The sequence below is a fragment of the Tursiops truncatus genome, chromosome 12, assembly GCF_011762595.2.
Source record: "Tursiops truncatus isolate mTurTru1 chromosome 12, mTurTru1.mat.Y, whole genome shotgun sequence".
NCBI classification, from domain to species: domain Eukaryota; kingdom Metazoa; phylum Chordata; class Mammalia; order Artiodactyla; family Delphinidae; genus Tursiops; species Tursiops truncatus.
Genome location: NC_047045.1, coordinates 36495455 through 36515126, shown reverse-complemented (window position 1 = coordinate 36515126; position 19672 = coordinate 36495455). Strand labels below are relative to the sequence as shown.

At 42.3% G+C, this 19672-nt stretch overlaps 1 protein-coding gene across 1 annotated transcript in view; it reads left to right on the top strand.

Annotated features, from left to right (window-relative positions):
- The first annotated feature begins 15625 nt into the window (after positions 1 to 15625).
- PREP (prolyl endopeptidase) overlaps positions 15626 to 19672 on the top strand; it is a 138644-nt gene continuing 134597 nt past the window's right edge. Inside the window, exon 1 of the mRNA XM_019929501.3 lies at positions 15626 to 15846. Within this exon, the coding sequence (XP_019785060.1) occupies positions 15802 to 15846 (45 nt within the window). The 5' untranslated portion in view covers positions 15626 to 15801. The remainder of the gene's footprint in view (positions 15847 to 19672) is intronic.

Sequence of the window (19672 nt, the reverse complement as noted above, 5' to 3'; positions counted from 1 at the left end):
TGTCCCTAATAACTGACACAAATGCAAAAGAAATACTTTAGGTAAATAGAGCAACACATCAGGTCAAGTTTAGAATTGAGGCTAAGGTGTTAATCTGAAGGATAGAAGATTTTAGTCGCTTGTCAAATCCTCTAGGCCAACAAATAAAAATCTAATCAGGAACTCTTAGACTTGTGAAAGTCTGTTGAAGAGAAGCTGATTTCAATGATGGAATGCACCCACACATTCAAGTATTCTAAGAGAATGGATAGGATTTTTTTTTTTTTTTTTTGCTTCCTATCCTTGTTAAAGTTTTGAATTATTATGGCAAATTTTGATTTTCCAGGTAAATTCTCAATAACACACTTTGTGTTTGTTCTGATCATGATGAGAGATTGCCTTATAGTAGATAATATATTTTTAATTTTTGTACACTATAGTAGATAATATATTTTTAATATTTGTATATTCTTTCTAGAGCAGATTAAAGGCAGGCCGTCCTGGGCTGTACACACAGGCTGAGTGTTCTTGGGAGTTGTAGGTGACATGCACATGTGTTTTCATGGGAATGGTCTTAACCAGAATAGATGGAAGCAATTGGTATCACTGCAAACCTCCTGGGTTTAGTACCTCAGGGAAGGGATATCTAACTCTAAGGAGCTAGGTGAAGTATTGGACAATGTACTTGAGAACTAAGAGAGGATCAGTAGCTTAGAAAGTAGTCTCAGAAGTTGGCCTTGGAAGAAAGCGTTCCCCAGAAGGATTAAGCCATTAGCCGGTGAGAAGACTTAAGGGAAGTCTCCCGAGAGCCTCATGCAACATTCGCAGAAACTGTACCATAGCATAAGCATTTCCAAGTTCTCTATAAATTGGAAACTTCCCCAGATAAGAAGTCTAATACTTAACTGCAAGAGCTGCCCCTGCTTGAATTAAAAGCAGAGCTGCCAAGTCTGAGTCAGGCCAGCAGAGGGCAGAGCAGTGAACCTTCAAACCCGGTGACCTGGGCTTAGAGTTAGGCAGATGCGAGCGTGAACTGGAGCCTGAGAGTGAATAAGGGGTAGAGGATTGCCTGTGAAATTGGGGCTGCCTTGACAACATAAAGAAACCATCAGGACTGAGCCCAGGCTTCTGAGGAGTAGACTTTAGAAGTGTACAATTACGAATTAGTCTCTACTTCACTTCAAAGAATATGGACCAGTAAGCAGTTGGCTCCTGTTTCTAACGCCAGAGACAGGAGAAAAGGACCACAGCAAACTGTGCCCCAGACACTCTTCCAGGAATCTGCAACTGGCACCCCAGGTCCTTCTGGCCCGGGGGAGATCCTGCCACTCTGCTCTCTCTCGCACACTCCCTCTTGACAGAGGATAGGCAGGAGGCCTGCACAGTGGCACCTTGGACCTCAAAAAACCCTTACTCCCCATCTACTGCCAGCCACCTGGATGTGAGGATATCCTACCTTGCCCCAAGGTGCGAAGAGTGTGAAGATACTGCTTCCTTCTTTACCTACTGGATTCCAAATCATTAGGCTTCTACCTTAAAAAGAAGTTCATGTGTTATCAGAGATGGGTTTGGTTTGAGCCCCCATAGGTGGGTTGGAAAGAGAGGACAAGTGAGCTATATTTACTATGAAAGTTTATTTTTGAGCCCAGTACCCAGTCTAAAATGTGAAAAGAGGTCCTAGGAGCAGCCAGAGTTGCTGTCCTTGGACTCGGTGGATAGAAAGTGTTGAGAGGGGACGCAGGTACTCCAGTATAAACCCAGAAGCCTCCCTGGACAGAGACAAGCTCTTAAGAAGAAATGCATGCAGAAAGACGTCCTGCGGCTCTGAGCCACTGCTCCATAGCTTTCCTACTGGCAGCTTACTGAATACTGTTTATAAAAATGGAGACTTCCTGACATTACACTGGGATCAGTGTGCTTACTAGTGTTTCACCCCTGGGCTTTTACATCTTGTGGAAACACCCAGGCCCTGCTTTCTTGCTGGCCCTTAAATAAACCACATAGTGAATTCCCTGGCTACTGTGAGCAGTAATCAATCAGGCAAGACCTTCTCCAAGGCCCTCCTGCCCCTGTCTGTATCCTAACAGCTCAGACTCACACAAGCTCTGATTTCCCTGGCCCCAAATTCTGGGTCTCATGCCTTCACTTTGGTGTCTGCCTTTGGATGGCTCAGATTCAGCAGACTTCAGACTCTTAACCCCATTCTTGGATCTTGATCCCATAGAGTGGCTTTGCGGTTTGTCCACCACTTGATCCTACCTGAGCGGCACCCATCGGCCCAGAGGAGGGCTCCACTCCTTCCCTGTGCTTATGTGACAATCTGGTCAGTCTCTGGTCCCCAAAGCTCACAAAGGAAACTGTGAGTTGACACCAGCTTCGTGGGCTATCTGGTGAAGAGATTCCCTCCATAATCTGACAAGTAAGTTGACAAAACAAGCCCAAAGAGTAGTCTTAGGCCACTAGTGTCTTTGATACCAGGGTTATGCCAGGAAATTCAAGATCAGTTAAACATGAATTTAAAACCATCAGTTTCCACAATGTCTTCAACTGAATGGATGGAGAATAAGAAATCAATAAATACTGTCTGAGATTTACTCTTGTAGTTAAGAACACACACACACACACACACACACACACACACAAGCACACTCCATAAAGACTATGACATCTTGATTGTTCAAACTGTAATGAATTATTTATTCAACTGCTGCCTCTGCAAAAAGTGGGTTGGGGGGAGGAGATGCAGGTCTGTTCATTTTTTCATATTACCCCCTTAACTTCAAAGGGCTCTTTTGAGAACTATCTCCAGTTTTAAAGAAATGTCTACCTGCGTTTCAGCAATACCATCAGTTTTACTTCAATTTCTCTTGCTTCTGTTAAAGTCAAGCCAATATTAAGTTTTAAAATTTATTTTAAAGCAATATGTATTGTATAATCTATTGTGTGCATACACCAAAGTTTATTTATTCAATCTACTGTTAATGGACATGTTTTGTTTCTAATAGTTTGGCGCTATTATATTCAAATACAGCTATAAACGTGATTGTACATGTATCCTGGTGCGCATGTAAACATTTCTCTAAAGAATGGAGAACGTTACTGGAATTTTAATGGAATTGCCAGTTGTAGTGTATGTGCAAGTTCAACCTTACCAGGTGAAGCCAAATTGTTTTCCAAAATGGTTTTCCAAATCTGTGCTTCACCCCTGCCACCAGCCCCCTCTGACCCCCTCAAGTACACGAGCAGAGCTCCCCTTGCTCTACATCCTCTCTTTCACTTGATATTTTCAGAATTAATTTTTCTAATCTGTTGGATTTGTCATGGTACCTCACTGTGGTTTTAATTTGCATTTCCCCGATTACTAGTGAAGTTAAGCACCATTCTGTGTGTTAATTGGTGATTTGGATTTCTTCCTTTATGAAGAGTCTATTTAAACATTTTGTCCATTTTCTACTGACCTGATAAATGCTTTCTTGTTGATTTCTCAGAATATTTAAAATATATTCTGCATACTAGATTTTGATAGCTATGCGTGCTATAGATATGATTGTCTTTAATGTAGACTTTTCCTTTCACTCTCTTTATGGTGTATTTTGATGAATGAGGTTCTTAATTTTAACATAATTAGAATTATCATTCTTTTCCTTTACGGTTAGCGCTTCTGTTTAAGAAATCCTTCCCCATCCTAAAACTAAGGGGATTTTTTTCCCTGTTCTGTCTTAAAAAGTTTATTGCTCTTTCTTTCGTGGTAGGTCTTTAATCTACCTGAAATTTATTTTTATGTATAATATGAGCTATAAGTCCAAATTTAAAATTTCTATATTAAGACGATTGTTTTAGCATCGTTTATTATATTTCATGTTTTAGCATCATTTATTATATAAAAACCAATTGTATTCTAAGAATACAATTGGTTTTTATATATCCATTTTGTAACCTGCAGTTCCCTAAATTCTATTAATTCTAATAATTTATGCATAGATTTTTAAAAAATTATATATATACGTAGTCATACTATATTTATAACTCATGAATGGATGTTGAATTTCAATAAATATGTTTCTATAGACTTAAAATAATCACATGACTTTTCTTATTTGTTATTCTAATGTGGCAAATTTTATTAACCGACTTTTTTGAATTTTTTTGGGGGGTGTACAGTTTAGTGGTTTTAATTTTAATTATTTATTTTTTTAATTGAAGTATAATTGACCAAAAAAATTCTATTAGTTCCAGGTGCACAATAGTGATTCTACATTTTTATGCATTGCAAAAAGATCGCCATGATAAATCTAGTTACCAACTGTCATCATACAAAGTTATTACAATATTATTAGCTATATTCCCCACACCATATATCTCATCTCCATGACTTATTTATTTTGTAACTGGAAATTTGTACTTCTTAATCTCCCTCATCCATTTCACTATCACCAAATTCCCCTGTCCTCTGGCAACCACCTGTTTGTTCTCTGTATCTATGACTCTGTTTCTGTTTTGTTATGCTTGTTCATTGGTTTTGTTTTTTAGATTCCACATATAAGTGAAATCATATGGTATTTGTCTTATTTATTTCACTTAGCATAATAACCTCTAGGTTCATCCATGTTGTCGCAAATGGCAAGATTTTATTCTTTTTTATGAGTGAAGAATATTACATTGTATATATATATGTACCACTTTTTATGTATCCATTCATCTATCAATGGACACTTAAGCTGCTTCCATCTCATGGCTATTATAAATAATGCTGCAGTGAACATAGGGGAGCATATATCTTTTCAAATTAGTGTTTTTGTTTTCTTTGGAAAAATACCCAGAAGTGAAATTGCTGGATTGTATGGTACTGATATTTTTAATTTTGGGGGGAACCTCCATACTTTTTTCTGTGGTGGCTGCACCAACTTACATTCCCGCCAACAGTGCACAAGGTTCCCCTTCTCCACAGCCTCGACGACACTTGTTATTTGTTGCCTTTGTGATAATAGTCATTCTTACAGGTGTGAGGTGGTATCTGACTGTGGTTTTGATTTGCATTTCCCTGATGATTAATAATGTTGAGCATCTTTTCATGTGTCTGTTGCCAGCTGTATATCTTCTTTGGAGAAATGTCTATTCAGATCCTCTGCCCATCTTTTTAATTGGGTTGCTGCTGGTTTTGATGTTATTTTGTTTTGATGTTTTGATGTTTTTGTTTATGTTATTTGTTTCGATGTTATTTTGATGTTGAGTTATATGAATTCTTTGTATATTTTGGATATTAACCCCTTATCAGATATATTGCTTGCAAATATCTTCTATTCAGTAGGTTGCCTCTTCATTTTGTTAGTTGTTTCCTTCACTGTGCAAAAGCTTTGTAGTTTGATGTAGTCCCATTTGTTCATTTTTGCTTTTATTTCCCTTGCCTGAGGAGACATATCCAAAAAAATATTGCTAAAACCAATGTCAAAGAACATTCTGCATCTGTTTTCTTCCAGGAGTTTTATGGTTTCTGGTTTTACATTTGAGTCTTTAATCCATTTTGAGTTGATTTTTGTATATGGCGTTAGCAAATAGCCCAGTTCTCTTCCATTAATCTATGTGTATGTGTCTGTTTTGGGGCCAGTACTATACTATTTTGATTACTGTAGCTTTGTAGTATAGTTTGAAATCTGTTCACCTATCTTTTCCTTTATATCATATAGTCTACTGTTGATTCCTTCTGGTATATTTTTAATTTCAGGTATCATATTCTTCAGCTCTTTTTGGTTCTTTTTTGTATTTTCTCTTTGTTAAACTTCTCATTGTATTCATCCATTCTTCTCCCAAGTTCATTGAGTAGCTTTATGATCACTACCTTGAACTCTTTATTGACTAGATTGCTAATCTCCACTTCACTTAGTTCTTCATCTGGTTTTATCTTGTTCCTTAATTTGGAATATATTCCTCTGTCTCCTCATTTTGCCTAACTCTGAGTTTTTATTTCTGTGTATTTGGTAGGTTGGTTATGTTTCCTGATCTTGGAGAAGTGGCCTTACATAGGAGATGGGTTTCCATAGGAGCAGCACACTCTGCTCTGGCCACCAGAGCTACATGCTATAGGGGTTTCCTCTACATGGGCTGCATGGGCTCTTCTGTTGTGCTCGGGCTGACTACTGTGGGTATGCTGGAAGGTGGGACTGGCCCCTGGCCACTTGGCTGCCAGGCTCTGCCTCATGCAAAGTCTGCTAGCATGCTGGTGGGCAGGGCTGAGTCCTTGGGCATTGCTTGGGGATGGGGTGGGGGGGAGCCCAGTGCTGGTGCTGACCCACTGGTGGGTGGGGCTGTGTCCCCACACAGCTGGCTGCTCAACCTGGGGCATCCCAGGACTGGTGCTGACTGGCTGGTTGGGCAGGTAATTCCCCAGTGCTAATAGGCTCTCAAAGGAGAGAAAATTCAGCATTGCTGATTAATTTTCACTGAGTATAAAATTTACATTCTGGGGAAAAGAAAAAAAACAGTACATCAAATTGTCAATCATTGTGTTCAATTCTTCTGTATTTTTACTAACTCTGCTTGCTCTTTAATTACTAAGAAATATTTTAAAACTCCTGTTCTGATTGTGAATTTGTTCCTGTTTATTGTTCTGTTAATATTTGCTTTATATTTTAGGGGTAGTATGAGGTTTTTATTGTATGTTCAGACCACCAGCATTGTTTAAGAATCTACATCCTCTTCTACATTTAGTACTGTCACATTTGTTATATTTTGATAATTGAATGGGTATAAAATGAGACTTCATTGTGATCATGATTTCTGTTTCTCTGATTATTAATACTATTGTTCAGCTCTGAGTGTTTATTGACCATATGTGTTACCATTCTGTCCCTAACCTTCTGATTTGTATCAGAATTTGTATCTGATTTGCATCTTTTATCCATTTTTCTATTGTTCGTTCATTTTTCAATCCAAGAGGAAGTTATTTTTATGTGTAGCAAATATCTTTTCTCTGTTTGTGTCTTGCCTTTTCACTCTCTTCAAAGCGTCCTTTGATGTCTAGAAGTTCTTTATTTTAATGCAGTCAAATCAATCAATATGTCCTTTATGGTGATCTTTTTGTATGCCATATTTAAGAAAATTTTTTTCTGGCCCCAGTTAAGAAGGAAATTTCTCGGTGTTTTTGTTTAAAAGTCTTAACATTTTGCTTTTGAAATTTAGGCTTTAATCCTTTTGGAGTTTATTTTGGGGTATTTTTATTGTTTGATTTATTTTTGGAGTTTATTTCAGTATGATATGAGGTAGAAAAATAATTTTATTTTTTTCCTCATAGATAAACATTTATTCTGACTCTGTTTATTAAATACAGTTGACCCTTGAACAACATAGGGGCTAGGGACACTGACCCCCATGCCATAAAAAAATCCGTGTATAACTTTTGACTCCCCCAAAAGTTTACTAATAGCCTACTGTTGACTGGAAGCCTTACCAATAACATAAACAGTCAATTAACACATATTTCGTATGTTATATGTATTATATATACTGTATTCTTACAATAAAGTTAGCTAGAGAAAAAGAAAATGTTATTAAGAAAATTATAAGGAAGAGAAAATACCTTTACAGTACTGTAGTGTATTTATCGATACCATAAGTTTACATCATTTGTTTGCAAGATGAATAATCTGTTTGTCAGTACCTACTTCAATATTGTCTTATATGACACAAAATTCTGTAGATGTTATACATATTACAAACACTAGGCATCAAAAATGAAGAGATAATATGAAAAAGAAATTCATATTTATTTACAGGTTCACAGTTCATGCACTGATAATGAAAAAGCTTCAATGTGATAGCCTAGTGTAAGCAGTGTGATTGCGTCACAGCAGGCTACACATTAATGATGAGTCATTATACAATTTTTATGACATACAGTATTGCAGTCATATGAATATGAGTTAGAAACATTGTTACCTTTTTTTAAAACCACTTACCTGTGATAATAGACTGATACGCACTTTGTCCAAATATGAGAGAGGTGTACTCTACAGTAATGTGATTCTTTGAAAGCAAAGTTATAAAACGGTAAGAAAGCTAACACATGATTAATGTTTTATTAAATATTACTTACCTTATGCCTATGTAAGGATAGCCCACTATCTACATATATTTTATGCATTCATGACATACTTTTTCTTAATTTTTTTGATATTTTTAGGCTACTTGGTTCATCTGTTTTTTTTAAATTAGCACAAATCTCCAAAAACTTTTCCAATATATTTATTGAAAAATATTCACATATAAGTGGACTCGTGTAGTTCACACCCATGTTGTTCAAGGATCATCTGTGGTTCCTCCATTCTCCACTAATAGACAATAGCACCAGGGTCACATATCAAAGTTCCCTGTATTTGTGCGATTGTTTGTGGCTATTCTAGCCTATTCCATTTTTCTATCCCTGTTCATATAGCATCCTATCTCAATTAATGTAGCTTTATATTAATTCTTGATAGGAAAAGCTTCCATTCCTTCCTCAAAAGTGTTCTGACAGTTCTTACACTTTTACTCTTCTGTATAAATTATAGAATCAGCTTGTCAAGTTCCACCAGAAAAAAAAGTAGAAGTATTGAGATTTTAACTACAGTTGCGTTGTATCTACAAATCAACTTGTGGACAATTGACATCTTTTCAATATTAAATATAGCAAGCCATGAACGTGGGCTATTTCTCCATTTATTTAGGTTTTCTTTCATGTCTTTTAAGAAGGTATTCTGTTTCTCTATGGTCCGATCTTGCACATCTTTTTTCAGATTTATTTGCGGCTCCTTTATACTTTCTGTTGCTAAGTGGGTCTTTTTAAAATTAATTTTTCTATTTGTTTGTTAATGTACCCAGAAACACAGTTGACTTTAGCACATTGATCATATATCCAGCCACAGCGAGCCACTCTCTTATCTTGAATAATTTTTTGGCAGTACTTTTGTTCTCTAAGTAAACAATTATACCGTATAAAGATAATGACAGTTTTATTTTCTCTTTTCTAATCCTTCAGTGCAACGTAGAGTAGAAGTGGGTATTGCAGCATGCTTATTCTTCTTTTGAGATTATACATGGAATACTTCTAATGTTTCCATATTTTAAATGATTGTGGTTTTAGGTTTTTTGGTCTTTATTTTTGTTTTTTATAGTTACCTAAATCAGGTTAAGGCCATTCTCTTCTATTCCTACTTTTCCTTGAGATTTTATTCATGAATGAGTATGGAATTTTGTTCTCTTAACATATAGAGATGATCAAATGGTTTTTCTACTTTCTATCATATTTAATACTTGTCCTTTTCTTTCATATTTTGCATCTCTTTGTCTCTCTGTATTGCATTTAGTGTCATTTCCTCAGAGCTACCTTTCAGCTCACTAATTAACTTTCTAATTTGATATTTAATCTATCCATGACTTTATTTCACCAACTTATTTTTCATTTCTAAAATATATATTTTGTTTTTTCCAAATCCAGTTGGTCATTTTAATACTTTCTTACAACTTACTATTCAGGGGATGACATTTTTTTCTTGAAACATTTCATATCTTGGCATTCTACATTATGTATTTGATCTTTCCAATACCTAAAACCCTCAGAGAGTCTAAACATGTTGCTTGTTACTTGTTCTTACTCTTATTTATGGTTTAAAAAATGTCTAGATAGAAAAAAAATAATCACGGTAGATAATTCCAATGGAGAATTTAATACAAGTAATTTGTTATACAAGTAGGATAGGCCTGGAGGATTGAAAAAGGAAAGGTGATGTTACCTGGAGATTAATAACTGTCACAGCCACTCTTTCTCCTAAGATTGGGGGAGCAAAGGGTGAAGTGGTGTCACGCAGACCCCGTGGTGCTACACCAACCACACCGTCACTGGTTACTGCCACTTCTCCATAGGAAGCCACAGCCTGCACTCCCACGGATGCTGCAAGAGCCTGGGAGTCCACAGTGCCTTTGATATTAATGAATTTGCTGCTGACCCCTTAGGCGCTGAAGGTTCCCTACGACAGATCCAACTATGCTGCAGCTCCAGCAACCTGCAGTGACCTGCAGGTGCCTGCCATTACCAGCACCTAAGAGAAAAGAGAAAAGTAGTGTCTCTCCTCCTACCCCTTCTCATCTCTGTTTTCTTCCATTGATAGAACCTAGCCAGGAACCACCTGACGAGGGCATGTAGGAAATGCAGTTTTCAGGTTCACAGCCTCTGGCAATGCAAAGGATTTTAAAGGAATGTGAAAATGTTGCTGAATGCTAACAGACTAAAGCCAATACCGTTTCCTTGCATGATCTGTGATTGTGAGTTAAATCGTGGTTGAGTTAGTGAGTAGAAAACCTCTGGGCCTAAGTTAGCATGCCTTCCTTCAAAGATGACCCCTTTTAACAGACAATTCAGATAGTCATTTGTTCTGAGGGCAGTCTTTCTGGAGTCTGTACATGGAAACTAAATTGCACAATTCCAGAGAGTAACGTATACATAGAATGTAGTGCAAATGATGCCCCTTGCAATTCTTTATCCTGGTGACTCTATTGCTTCACACTCTCCTGTTTCTGCTCATATTTTTTTAATGGCCTGTCTGTTTGGAGGGAGTGAGCAAAGTGTCCCTGGAGCCTGGAGGTGCATTAACAATCCTGTCTTTAGCAGAAACTATCTCGTGTACCCTATCGCCCAAACTAGAAGTCTCCATGTAGTACTTTTATAAAGACAATAAAGAGATTTTCTTTCCCCGTTCCCCCACAAATAAGGAGGGAAATGGTAAGGCTAGTACACAGTCGGGAAATCTGTCAGCTACCTTTTCATGGAACGTGAGCTATCCGCAAGACAGGGCTTCGAGAACTTAGATTGCCCTAGGGAATGAGGCAATCTCTAAACCACTTGGGTGCCAAACTCTTCCGGTTTTATAGGACCCTGAATCTCCAGAGATGCAGAGAGTAATGGGCTGAAGACCAATGTTTCCCAGTGCTAATTATATATTAGAGGCCATAATACAATGCTGCGGCATACAGTGAAATGGTTAAACTGTAAATGTCAAGGAAGACCAGCACAGTGAACTTGAATGTAGATTTAATTCTTCAGAATTAGCTAGTTCAAGATGATACCTGTAAGAACTGCATGAGAGAAGCAGTAGTATATGGGAAAACAGTCTGGTTGCTACTCAGTAAGCCCAGAGAGACTCAGAGGTACTGAACTGCACTAGGAGAACCTCTAGTGCACAGGTTAGATACACTGCTTAGTGTCGATTAATGAGGAAAAACACCAGCAGGTCCACCATTGCTACCCAGAGTTGTAAAAGTTCCAACAGAACTTAAAATTTTTAACGTTAATATTCTAAATGTCATATAATGAGGTGTTGTTCTGTGAAAGGCTCTCTGTGTGTCCAGCTCTGGTGTTCTGCATGTGTTGTCCTGTGTTTATTGTGTCTCCATATTAACTTTTTGTGCTTACTTTTACCTTCATATCATATCTGGGATGCTGTCTCTCCGTCTTGCTTTGTCTATCTCATTTTCTTTTCCTCTCTGTTCTTTCCTAATCCCCTATCTCTACTTTTATAGCCAAGAATTTTGAACAGGCACATTTTTGTATTGCATGTTGTATTTGCTGAAAGGTATTAAGTTCTAAATTTAAAACAGATGAATAGATCATCTTTCTTTGCTTAAATGAAACAAGTTCATTTTACATGTAGGGGCCACACCTGATTTTTCTCCTAATAACAGAATAGGAAAAAAGATTTCTCTCTCCTGATTTGGAAACACACCTAACTTGGGAACCTCATTAGAAATGGTATAAATAAGTTCCATAAGCTGAAGTGGAAAAATACTCCAGATTCATTCTTGATCCACGTTCTCCATCCAATTTTATCTGGATTTAATTCAGCCCTCTCCTCTCATTCTGGTATTTAATTCAGTTAGGCATTAAGTTGAGAAGGGGAGGAGGGAGTAGAGACTTCACAGCTGTAATTCCAGACACCTCACATAACCTTTTAACCACATGGCTATATTGAGAGAAGAGTATTAGAAGGGAACAGCTACAGTTCCTAAAAAGATCAGATCTATGAATTTAGTAAGAACCACAGGCCCAGCAATGGCCTCTGAGCCAAATCTGCAGTTGTGGATGGTTTGAAAACAGGAGAAAACTACAGAGAAAGCCCTTTCAGTAGATAGACAATTACCTTCATCTGTCCACAAGGTATGGCCAGCACTCCCCCAGGGCAACTTCATTCTTAATTCCTGAGTTAGTTGTGAGGCTCCTACATCTTCATTTGAGTTCTTAATTAGAACTAAAGAATCTTAGAATTCTTTGAAGGCTTCCCTGGTGGCAGCAGTGGTTGAGAGTCCGCCTGCCGATGCAGGGGACACGGGTTCGTGCCCCGGCCGCGGAGCAGCTGGGTCCGTGAGCCATGGCCACTGGAGCCTGCGTGTCGGGAGCCTGTGCTCCGCAACGGGAGAGGCCATAACAGTGAGAGACCCTCATACCGCAAAAAAAAAAAAAAAAAAAAAGAATTCTTTGAAACCACCTGATCCAGTTCTCTCCTGTTGTAGATTAAAAACAGTGATGATGTAAGGACTCATTCAAAGCCAGTGAAACAGCGGCAGGGCCAAAAAGAGAAACTCACTCTTATTCCAGGTGCTATTTCACGCTGCGTGAGGCTTTGCATCTAGGAATATACACGAACTTCCATTGAGTCACACTGGAAAACGTAATATAAATCTTTGGGGGAAAGCAGTCGTAAATGACTGCACTCCACCAATCAGTCAGGGTAAATAGCTACTTACCTGGAAACCAGAAGTCAAATTAAAGGATGGCTCATCGGGGCAAGCACACGAGGTATCAGGCTTTAAGGGGTGCTAGCTAACGAGACGGCACTCTTGGTGTGTATCAGAGAAATAGGCTTCCCCCGGGGCAGATGCAGCCCCTTGCTGGCGGACCTTTATGAGATGATAAAGACAGCCCTTCCTCCAGGTGAATGCAGCCCGTGTACGCGGAGTGGCAAGTGGAGGGTGAGGTGGATTTCAGTCTACACTTACCCCATTGACTAAGCATCCTTGTGCATTTACCAGAAATCAACTCTGGTTGGTGGGAAGGAATACTTTGACAAGAACTTGGAGCGGGGTTGAAATAGCCAAGCAGCAGTAAATGATCACTAGCCTGCCTCCCTAGGAGGGTGACTCTGGTTAACTGAGTGGGTTGCAAAGTTTGAGGTCAGGCACTAGAAAAGGGGCTGCCAGCTTCCCTGGAGGTCTTTCTGTATCTCTGCTAGTGCCCATCCCCAAAAGGCCTTGTGCTGCGGGAATGAGTTCTAGGTTAGAGCATGAGTCACAGTGTGAATTCTGTAATTCCCCTGCAAATGGTGTGCCGTGACGGGTGTCAAACGGCACTCTGAGGTTTATTCTGGAGGTAGCACTTCCATTTCTGAGATGGCCCAAATACTTCCCTTCTCTCCGTTTTCTATGGTCAAGGTAGAGCAGGGACTTTGCAGTCAAGTGATGGATTTGAATTTGAATCTTGGCTCTGTCTTATCTGTGTGATGACATCGGACAATTTCCTTTAAAGCTACTGAGATTCCTCTTCCTCATCTGCAAAATGTCTTTGTTAGGAGGATGAAAGCAGACAACACATATCAAGTACGTGGCAAATGTAGGTAGTGTACGATCAGCCAGGCCAGCAGGGGGCGGGATAGGGCTATCCAGTCTTCCTCTCCTTGCCACCTCACTGCAGGTGCAGACTATCTATTGCTGGCAGCTCACTGCACTGCCTGGGCCACGTACAAACCTTTGGCTTTCAGGGACCAGAGGAGCTGGGCACCAGGATAACTGCCTGGAGGGAAACAGAGGATGTTACTTGAGTTGTGATTTGTCCTTTGGGTACCACAATTCCTATAATTTCTACCTCAGGTCCTGATAAAATGAAGTCCTAGGGAAGTTCCACCTATTAACAGGTGTGCGTTAGACCACAGAATGCTACTTATTTGTGAAGAGGGAGACCATCAGAGTGGTTAAGAATGAGTGTTGGCATCAGAGCAATCTGGGAATCTTGAATCTTTTTTTTTTTTCCCATTATTTGTGAAGTCCCGGGCTAAAGACAGCCCGTTTTCCTCAATTGCAAAATTGGGATATTATTAGTTCTCATCTCACAAAGTTTAAATAAGGTGATTTCCTGGCATATCAGAAGCAGTTAATAAGCATTAACTATTGTTGTTGTTGTTGTTAGGGAATCTGCTGGGACAGGTGTTCCTAGGTTGCCCTCAAAAAACAACCACAAGCGGCAGAAGCATAAGGTAATGCCTGGTGGCCCCTGGGCCAGGTGACAGGCAGGCAAGGCAGGAGGTGATGACTGGGCTGCAGAGTGCTAAGCCTCTGTGTTTGTTTGCACAAAGTTGGCATCAGTAGTGTGAGCTCTACCAGGACTGAGGACTCTCAGGTTGCCCAAGGAGGATGGGTCTGGAAACAGATGCAAAACATGATTATCAAACATCCCACCACTAACAGAAACGCTGAACTGTGGGTGAGGCACGGAATTGGGATGGTAATAAAAATGAAACAGAAGACACAAGTTTACAATAGTTACCGTGCCCTCCTGGAATTCAGCACGTGAAGGACTTTCTGGTCACACCCATGCCCTCCTCCCAGGACTTTTAAGAAGCCAGGAGTACAAAACACATTGGGCACACACCATAGCTCTGATAACTGGGGCTATAAAGCTTCTTCCTGATGGCCGGAAAGCAAGGCCAGAACACGTTATCACTAGCCCGAGGACGAATAAATATAACTATTAAAATTTCATGGGTTTGAGGTCAAGCATCTAATACCCCCCCGCACCCCCCCCATAAAAGATGCTCAATAAACAAACACACTGGCAGAAAAGAGATGCCGATAAAGGAACCGGCAGGATGAAGAAAAGACCCTAGATGATTTCCAGTCCTCCCACCTTGGTCCCCTCTCAACTGGTAAATCTCAAGGGCTCATCCATTGTCTTACACCTCATCGCACCTAAATAATCCAGCTGCCCAACCACACAGCGTCCACCAGGGGGGTTGAGAAAAGAGGTGTGTTTCCTTTATGGTCCTCACGATCCATTATTCCTTCCTTCCCAAGTCCAGGGTCACAGGCAGTGTAAATTAGGTCACCTCAAGCCCTTCGCTCTCAAGGCTGGGGAGAGGCCCGGTCTCTCCTCGCCGCCCCTACCCAGTACGGGAACAGGAAGATGGGGGAATCAATACGCAAACCCTGCGGTTCATTCGGCTCGAGGGAGGCCCTGCGAGCGCGGCAATGGCGAAGCGGCCAGCGGGGGGACCTCAGGGAGGGCGGGAGGGGGCAGGAGGCGTGGTGGCCCCGCCGGCGTGACCGTACGTGTGCCCGGCGCGGTGGCCGGGTGGCCGGGGCCACCGTGTGGGGCGTGTGGCCGGCTCCGTGGCATTGTGGGTGTGGCGGGGATGCCTGGGGCGGTGGTCCCGGCGTGGGTGCGCCACGCGCCGGGAACAGCAGTCCTTGAGCCCGGGCGGCGCGGGCGCGGCCGGCGCTCCAGCAGAGGGAGCTGTGCGCCCGGCCTGGCTCACGCACGGCGCCGCCCCCTTCCTCTTGTCGCCGCCGCTGCCGCTGGGCCCGCCCGCCGGGGAGGGGCTGCCGGCCTCGCCGACAGCTCCTTCCTGCTTCCCGCAAGTCCTCGCCGCCGCGCCGCAGGTCCGGTCGTGAGTCCCGGCTAAGAGCTGCACGCCGCCGCCGCCGCTGCCGCCGCCGTCGCCGCCCAGCCCGCGCCCCCGCCTCTCCCCGCGGCCCGCCCGGCCACCTCGCGATCGCTCCGGAGCCCGCGCCGCCCCCGCGCCCCCGGCCATGCTGTCCTTCCAGTACCCCGACGTGTACCGCGATGAGACCGCCGTGAGTACCCCCGCCGCGCCCTGCCCTCCCCTCCTGCCCTCCCCTCCCCCTCGGCCTTTGTTTGCAAGGCCGGGCGGGGGGCGCCGGGCTCCTCCCTAGCCGAGGGGGCCCTGGTGGCGGCCACCCTCCGCCTGCTGGCGGCGGAGTCGGTGGTCAGCCGCCGCTGGGCCGCTTCCTAAGGAGATCAGCGGGGTCAAGGGCAGACGCCCAGGTGGGAATGGGCATCTTAAGGGAGTGGGAAGACAGAACGTGTCACTGCTTTTTGACCGGAGGAGGCTCTGGCTTAAATATGGTGGTAGGAAAAAGTGTGTATGCGTGTAGGTGATGTCCAATTATAAAACAAAAGCAAACTTTTTCAACTCACAAATTAAAAATACTTAGAGTTGAAGTTCATTCATTCGATTTTAAAACGTGTATCGAGCGCTTCCCCTGCCCTTGGCCGAGCGCTGGGCGACGGGCGCTGGGGATGCAGGGCCGGGCCGAGGTAGAGTCCTGGGGAAGGTGGAGCAGGGCCCCGAGCTGTGGCAGTGTTGATCCGAGTGTTCCTAAACTAGAGCAGGAGCTGGTGGGGTCGAGACGAGGTCTTCGAAGGGGAGAGGATGGCCTTTTAAAGAATGAAGTTTTGCCTAGTGCAGGGGTTAGCCACCGTTTCCTTCAGCTGTAGATGACCTCAGGGTCACTGTTGAGGTCCCCAGGGTGGAATTCTGGGCAAACACTTTTTGTGTGTGTAAAAATTAGTTTGGCATTTTAAGAACTGGAGTAAATCCAAATGTTGTGGGCATGATTCTGGTAGGAATAGCCAAATTCTTCAGATTACTTAAAATGGAATCCAAATAAAAAAGATTTTTGTAGGATACAGTTCTAGGTTTTTTTCTGTTTGCTTTGACCAGATTTATGCCCGAAAGTCTGTACTTTAAAGCAGTCTCATTTGGGGATAAAGGGTACTGGGGCTTTAGCGTAAAGGACGTATTGCTTTAAATTAAGATTCCCAAGTGGCACTGATGCATCCATGGTTTCTTTGACCTGTGGTCATCTGGTAACCATGTTTTCTCAGCCGGTTCAGCTGCTCGCTTATTAAATTTACTCTGACGCCCAAGAAGCTGTATCCCTGTGGTTCAGAGAGTTGTTTCCTTTGTGTCTGGGAGTAAAGTGATCCAGCCGGAATGGAAAAGAGGAGAGACCAAGTAAGAAGAACTGAGCGCTAGTTCTGGTTCTGTCACTCACTTGCTGGATGCTCTTTGGCAGATCACTTACCTGTTACAGGCCTTCTCTCCCATATGTGAACTATTCGGGCCGGCTTGGCTAATCACAGAGCTTACTTGCTGCTGTAGTAAGAATATCATCCTTCATTCATTCACATGATGGTCCAGCTCTGCAGTGTAACGGACTTTAGTAACGGGAAGACATGAATATCTCAGTTTGGTTCTTGAGAATCTTTGAGTTTTCAGGAGAGATTAAAATTATAAAGAACTATTATGTGGGTTTGATAAGTGCTGTTTTAGATTTGTTTTGTTTTATTTTTAAAGGCAGGGTTGCTTCTTGCTTAGTTTTTCCCTTTAAGGGTTACCAAAATCCTACAGTTCACTTATCTGTGTTTTACAGTTCTTGAAAGGGTTAAGTGAGGATTTTTTGAAGACATCAGAAAGCTTAGGAACAATTAACTTGAAAGAGTATACCGTGGATTTTAATACTCTCCAGTTCCTTTTCATCAAAGAACTCACGGTCAACCTCAAGGCCAAGGAAATGTGGTTCTAGTCCAGCCTGGACCCTGCTCTGTGGGTCCCAGTGTATCTATCCCAGCCCTGATAGCCTGCGTGGAGTATCTTTTTCCTGTGACGGAGTCCTGATTACTAACCCTACGCTTGACTTATGCATTTGCTCAAATTGTAGTCGTGATTTCTAGGATGGGTTCGTTTCTCTCCAGCAGGTGCTAGAGATTGCTGTAGCTCTCTGTCTCTCTCCCTTGAGCATCTTCCAGCTACGTACGGCACAGTCTCCTGCTGAACTGTGGGGTTGGAGCATGCAACCCTTTGTGGTGGATTTCTGCTTTAGTGAGCAGAGTTCTGGAAACCTTGCCATTCCACTGTAATGCCGTTGCCCATCCCCCCTGAGAGTGTTGCCCTCAGGGAGTTCGGGCCTGCTACAGCAGTTAGAAGAATGTATAGGGTGAGTGGAGAACACAGGGGAGGATGAGATTAATTTCCATCAGTAGGAAGAGACAGTATGTGAACTGAGCCTGGAAGTTGGCCAGTTGGTTAAGGTAGAAAGGACATTTCTGGCGTGTGACTTAAAGTCATCGTTATGTAGGGCTGTACAGTCATGGAATTGCATTTGTTTTAGGATGGCAGGAAGGCCAGAATATCCGTGGGTGGATGAGCTTGGAAGGGGGCTGGAAAGGGAAAGAAAAGAAAATGGGGCCAGGTTTGATGGGCTCTGCGTGCTGTGTGTACAAGTCTGCACTTCATCCTGAAGGCAGCAGGTGAGCTGTTGAACAATACAAGTGAAATATTGAACAGTAACAGTGTCTTGTCAGGACTCTATTTTTAAAGCCTCTCGGGAAAATAAGGCATGGTTTGCAAACTTAAATCAGATGGGAGAATCAGATACTGCACAACTTGAGTTCAGGGGATGTAGCTATGAGATCACCCCATTTGTAGGGTATCATCTTGTAAAAGAAAAATGTAGGGAGTGGGCGGGATGCGGGGAGGGCACTCGGCTCCTGGGATTCTCCTGGAGAGAATCAGTCTCTTGTCCTGGTTAAAAATGTCTGCTTGATAACTAACTTCAGTCTGCTTTAGATGGCGATGGGGCTGTTTGCTCAGAGGTAAACACCGTTCAGGAGGCAGTCCAGTGTAGGATACACTGGGTTCTGAGTCAAGGTCCAGCTGTGCACCTGCCAGTTCAGAACTGGCCTGCTTCATTAGCCAAAGGTTGAGTCCGCAGGCTTTGAGGTCGGCTCAAGGTGGGTCACGGTCCTCCCTCCCACTTATTAAGTCTGACCCTTGTCAATTGCTTTAATTCTCTCCAGCTTCAGTTTCCTCATCTGGAAAAATGAGTTGGTGAATAACCTCCCAGTGAGGACCAAATCAGATAACGTGGCTGTGGCGCAGTGTTTAGCTCACAGTCGATCTGTGGCCCTCCAGTCTCTGTGAATTGCATTCTGTAGTCTGGAAAGTAGGACTGTCATCACAGGGTCGCTTTAAAGCATCAGGCACGACAACATGGATATGCAGCGAATGCGCATTGCTTTGGGTCTAGCACTTGGCAGCACCTTCACTTAGCCATAATGCTAAGATGACTTGCAGTTCGTCTTTTCCCCTTCTTTATGAAAAGTGAAGTCTTTGGATATGTCTCAGTTCTAACAGCATCATAATCGAGGAACGTTTTTTAAGTGTCCGGTCTGTCCCCTCCAAGGAGTATTTGGGGAAAAGCTGTCGGCAGCTCGTTTGGAGTCACAGCGCTGACGCTGAACTCGGTATGGCCCTGGGCGTGTTGCCATCTTGTGCCTGACATCGCTCCTAAAAATACCGGATTGGAAGATCTTTCACAACTTTAAATGTTTTTGATTCCTTATTGACAGAGAAAAGATGGTTGTTACTGTAAGCATATTTTGTAACCATTCCAAGGTGTGTAGAATGTAAGACACTTGCAGATGAGAAGAAAAGACAGAAAGCTTTTCTTCAATGATGATAATCAGCTAAAATTTAGAGAGGCTTTTGGTAAGGATTGAAAATTGTTAATTTTAGGAAGACTCATCAGGAAGGCTCTCGTCTGATTTTGTCAGTTGCACTTGTCAGTCATTGTTTGCTGAGAACAGTTCCTGTGT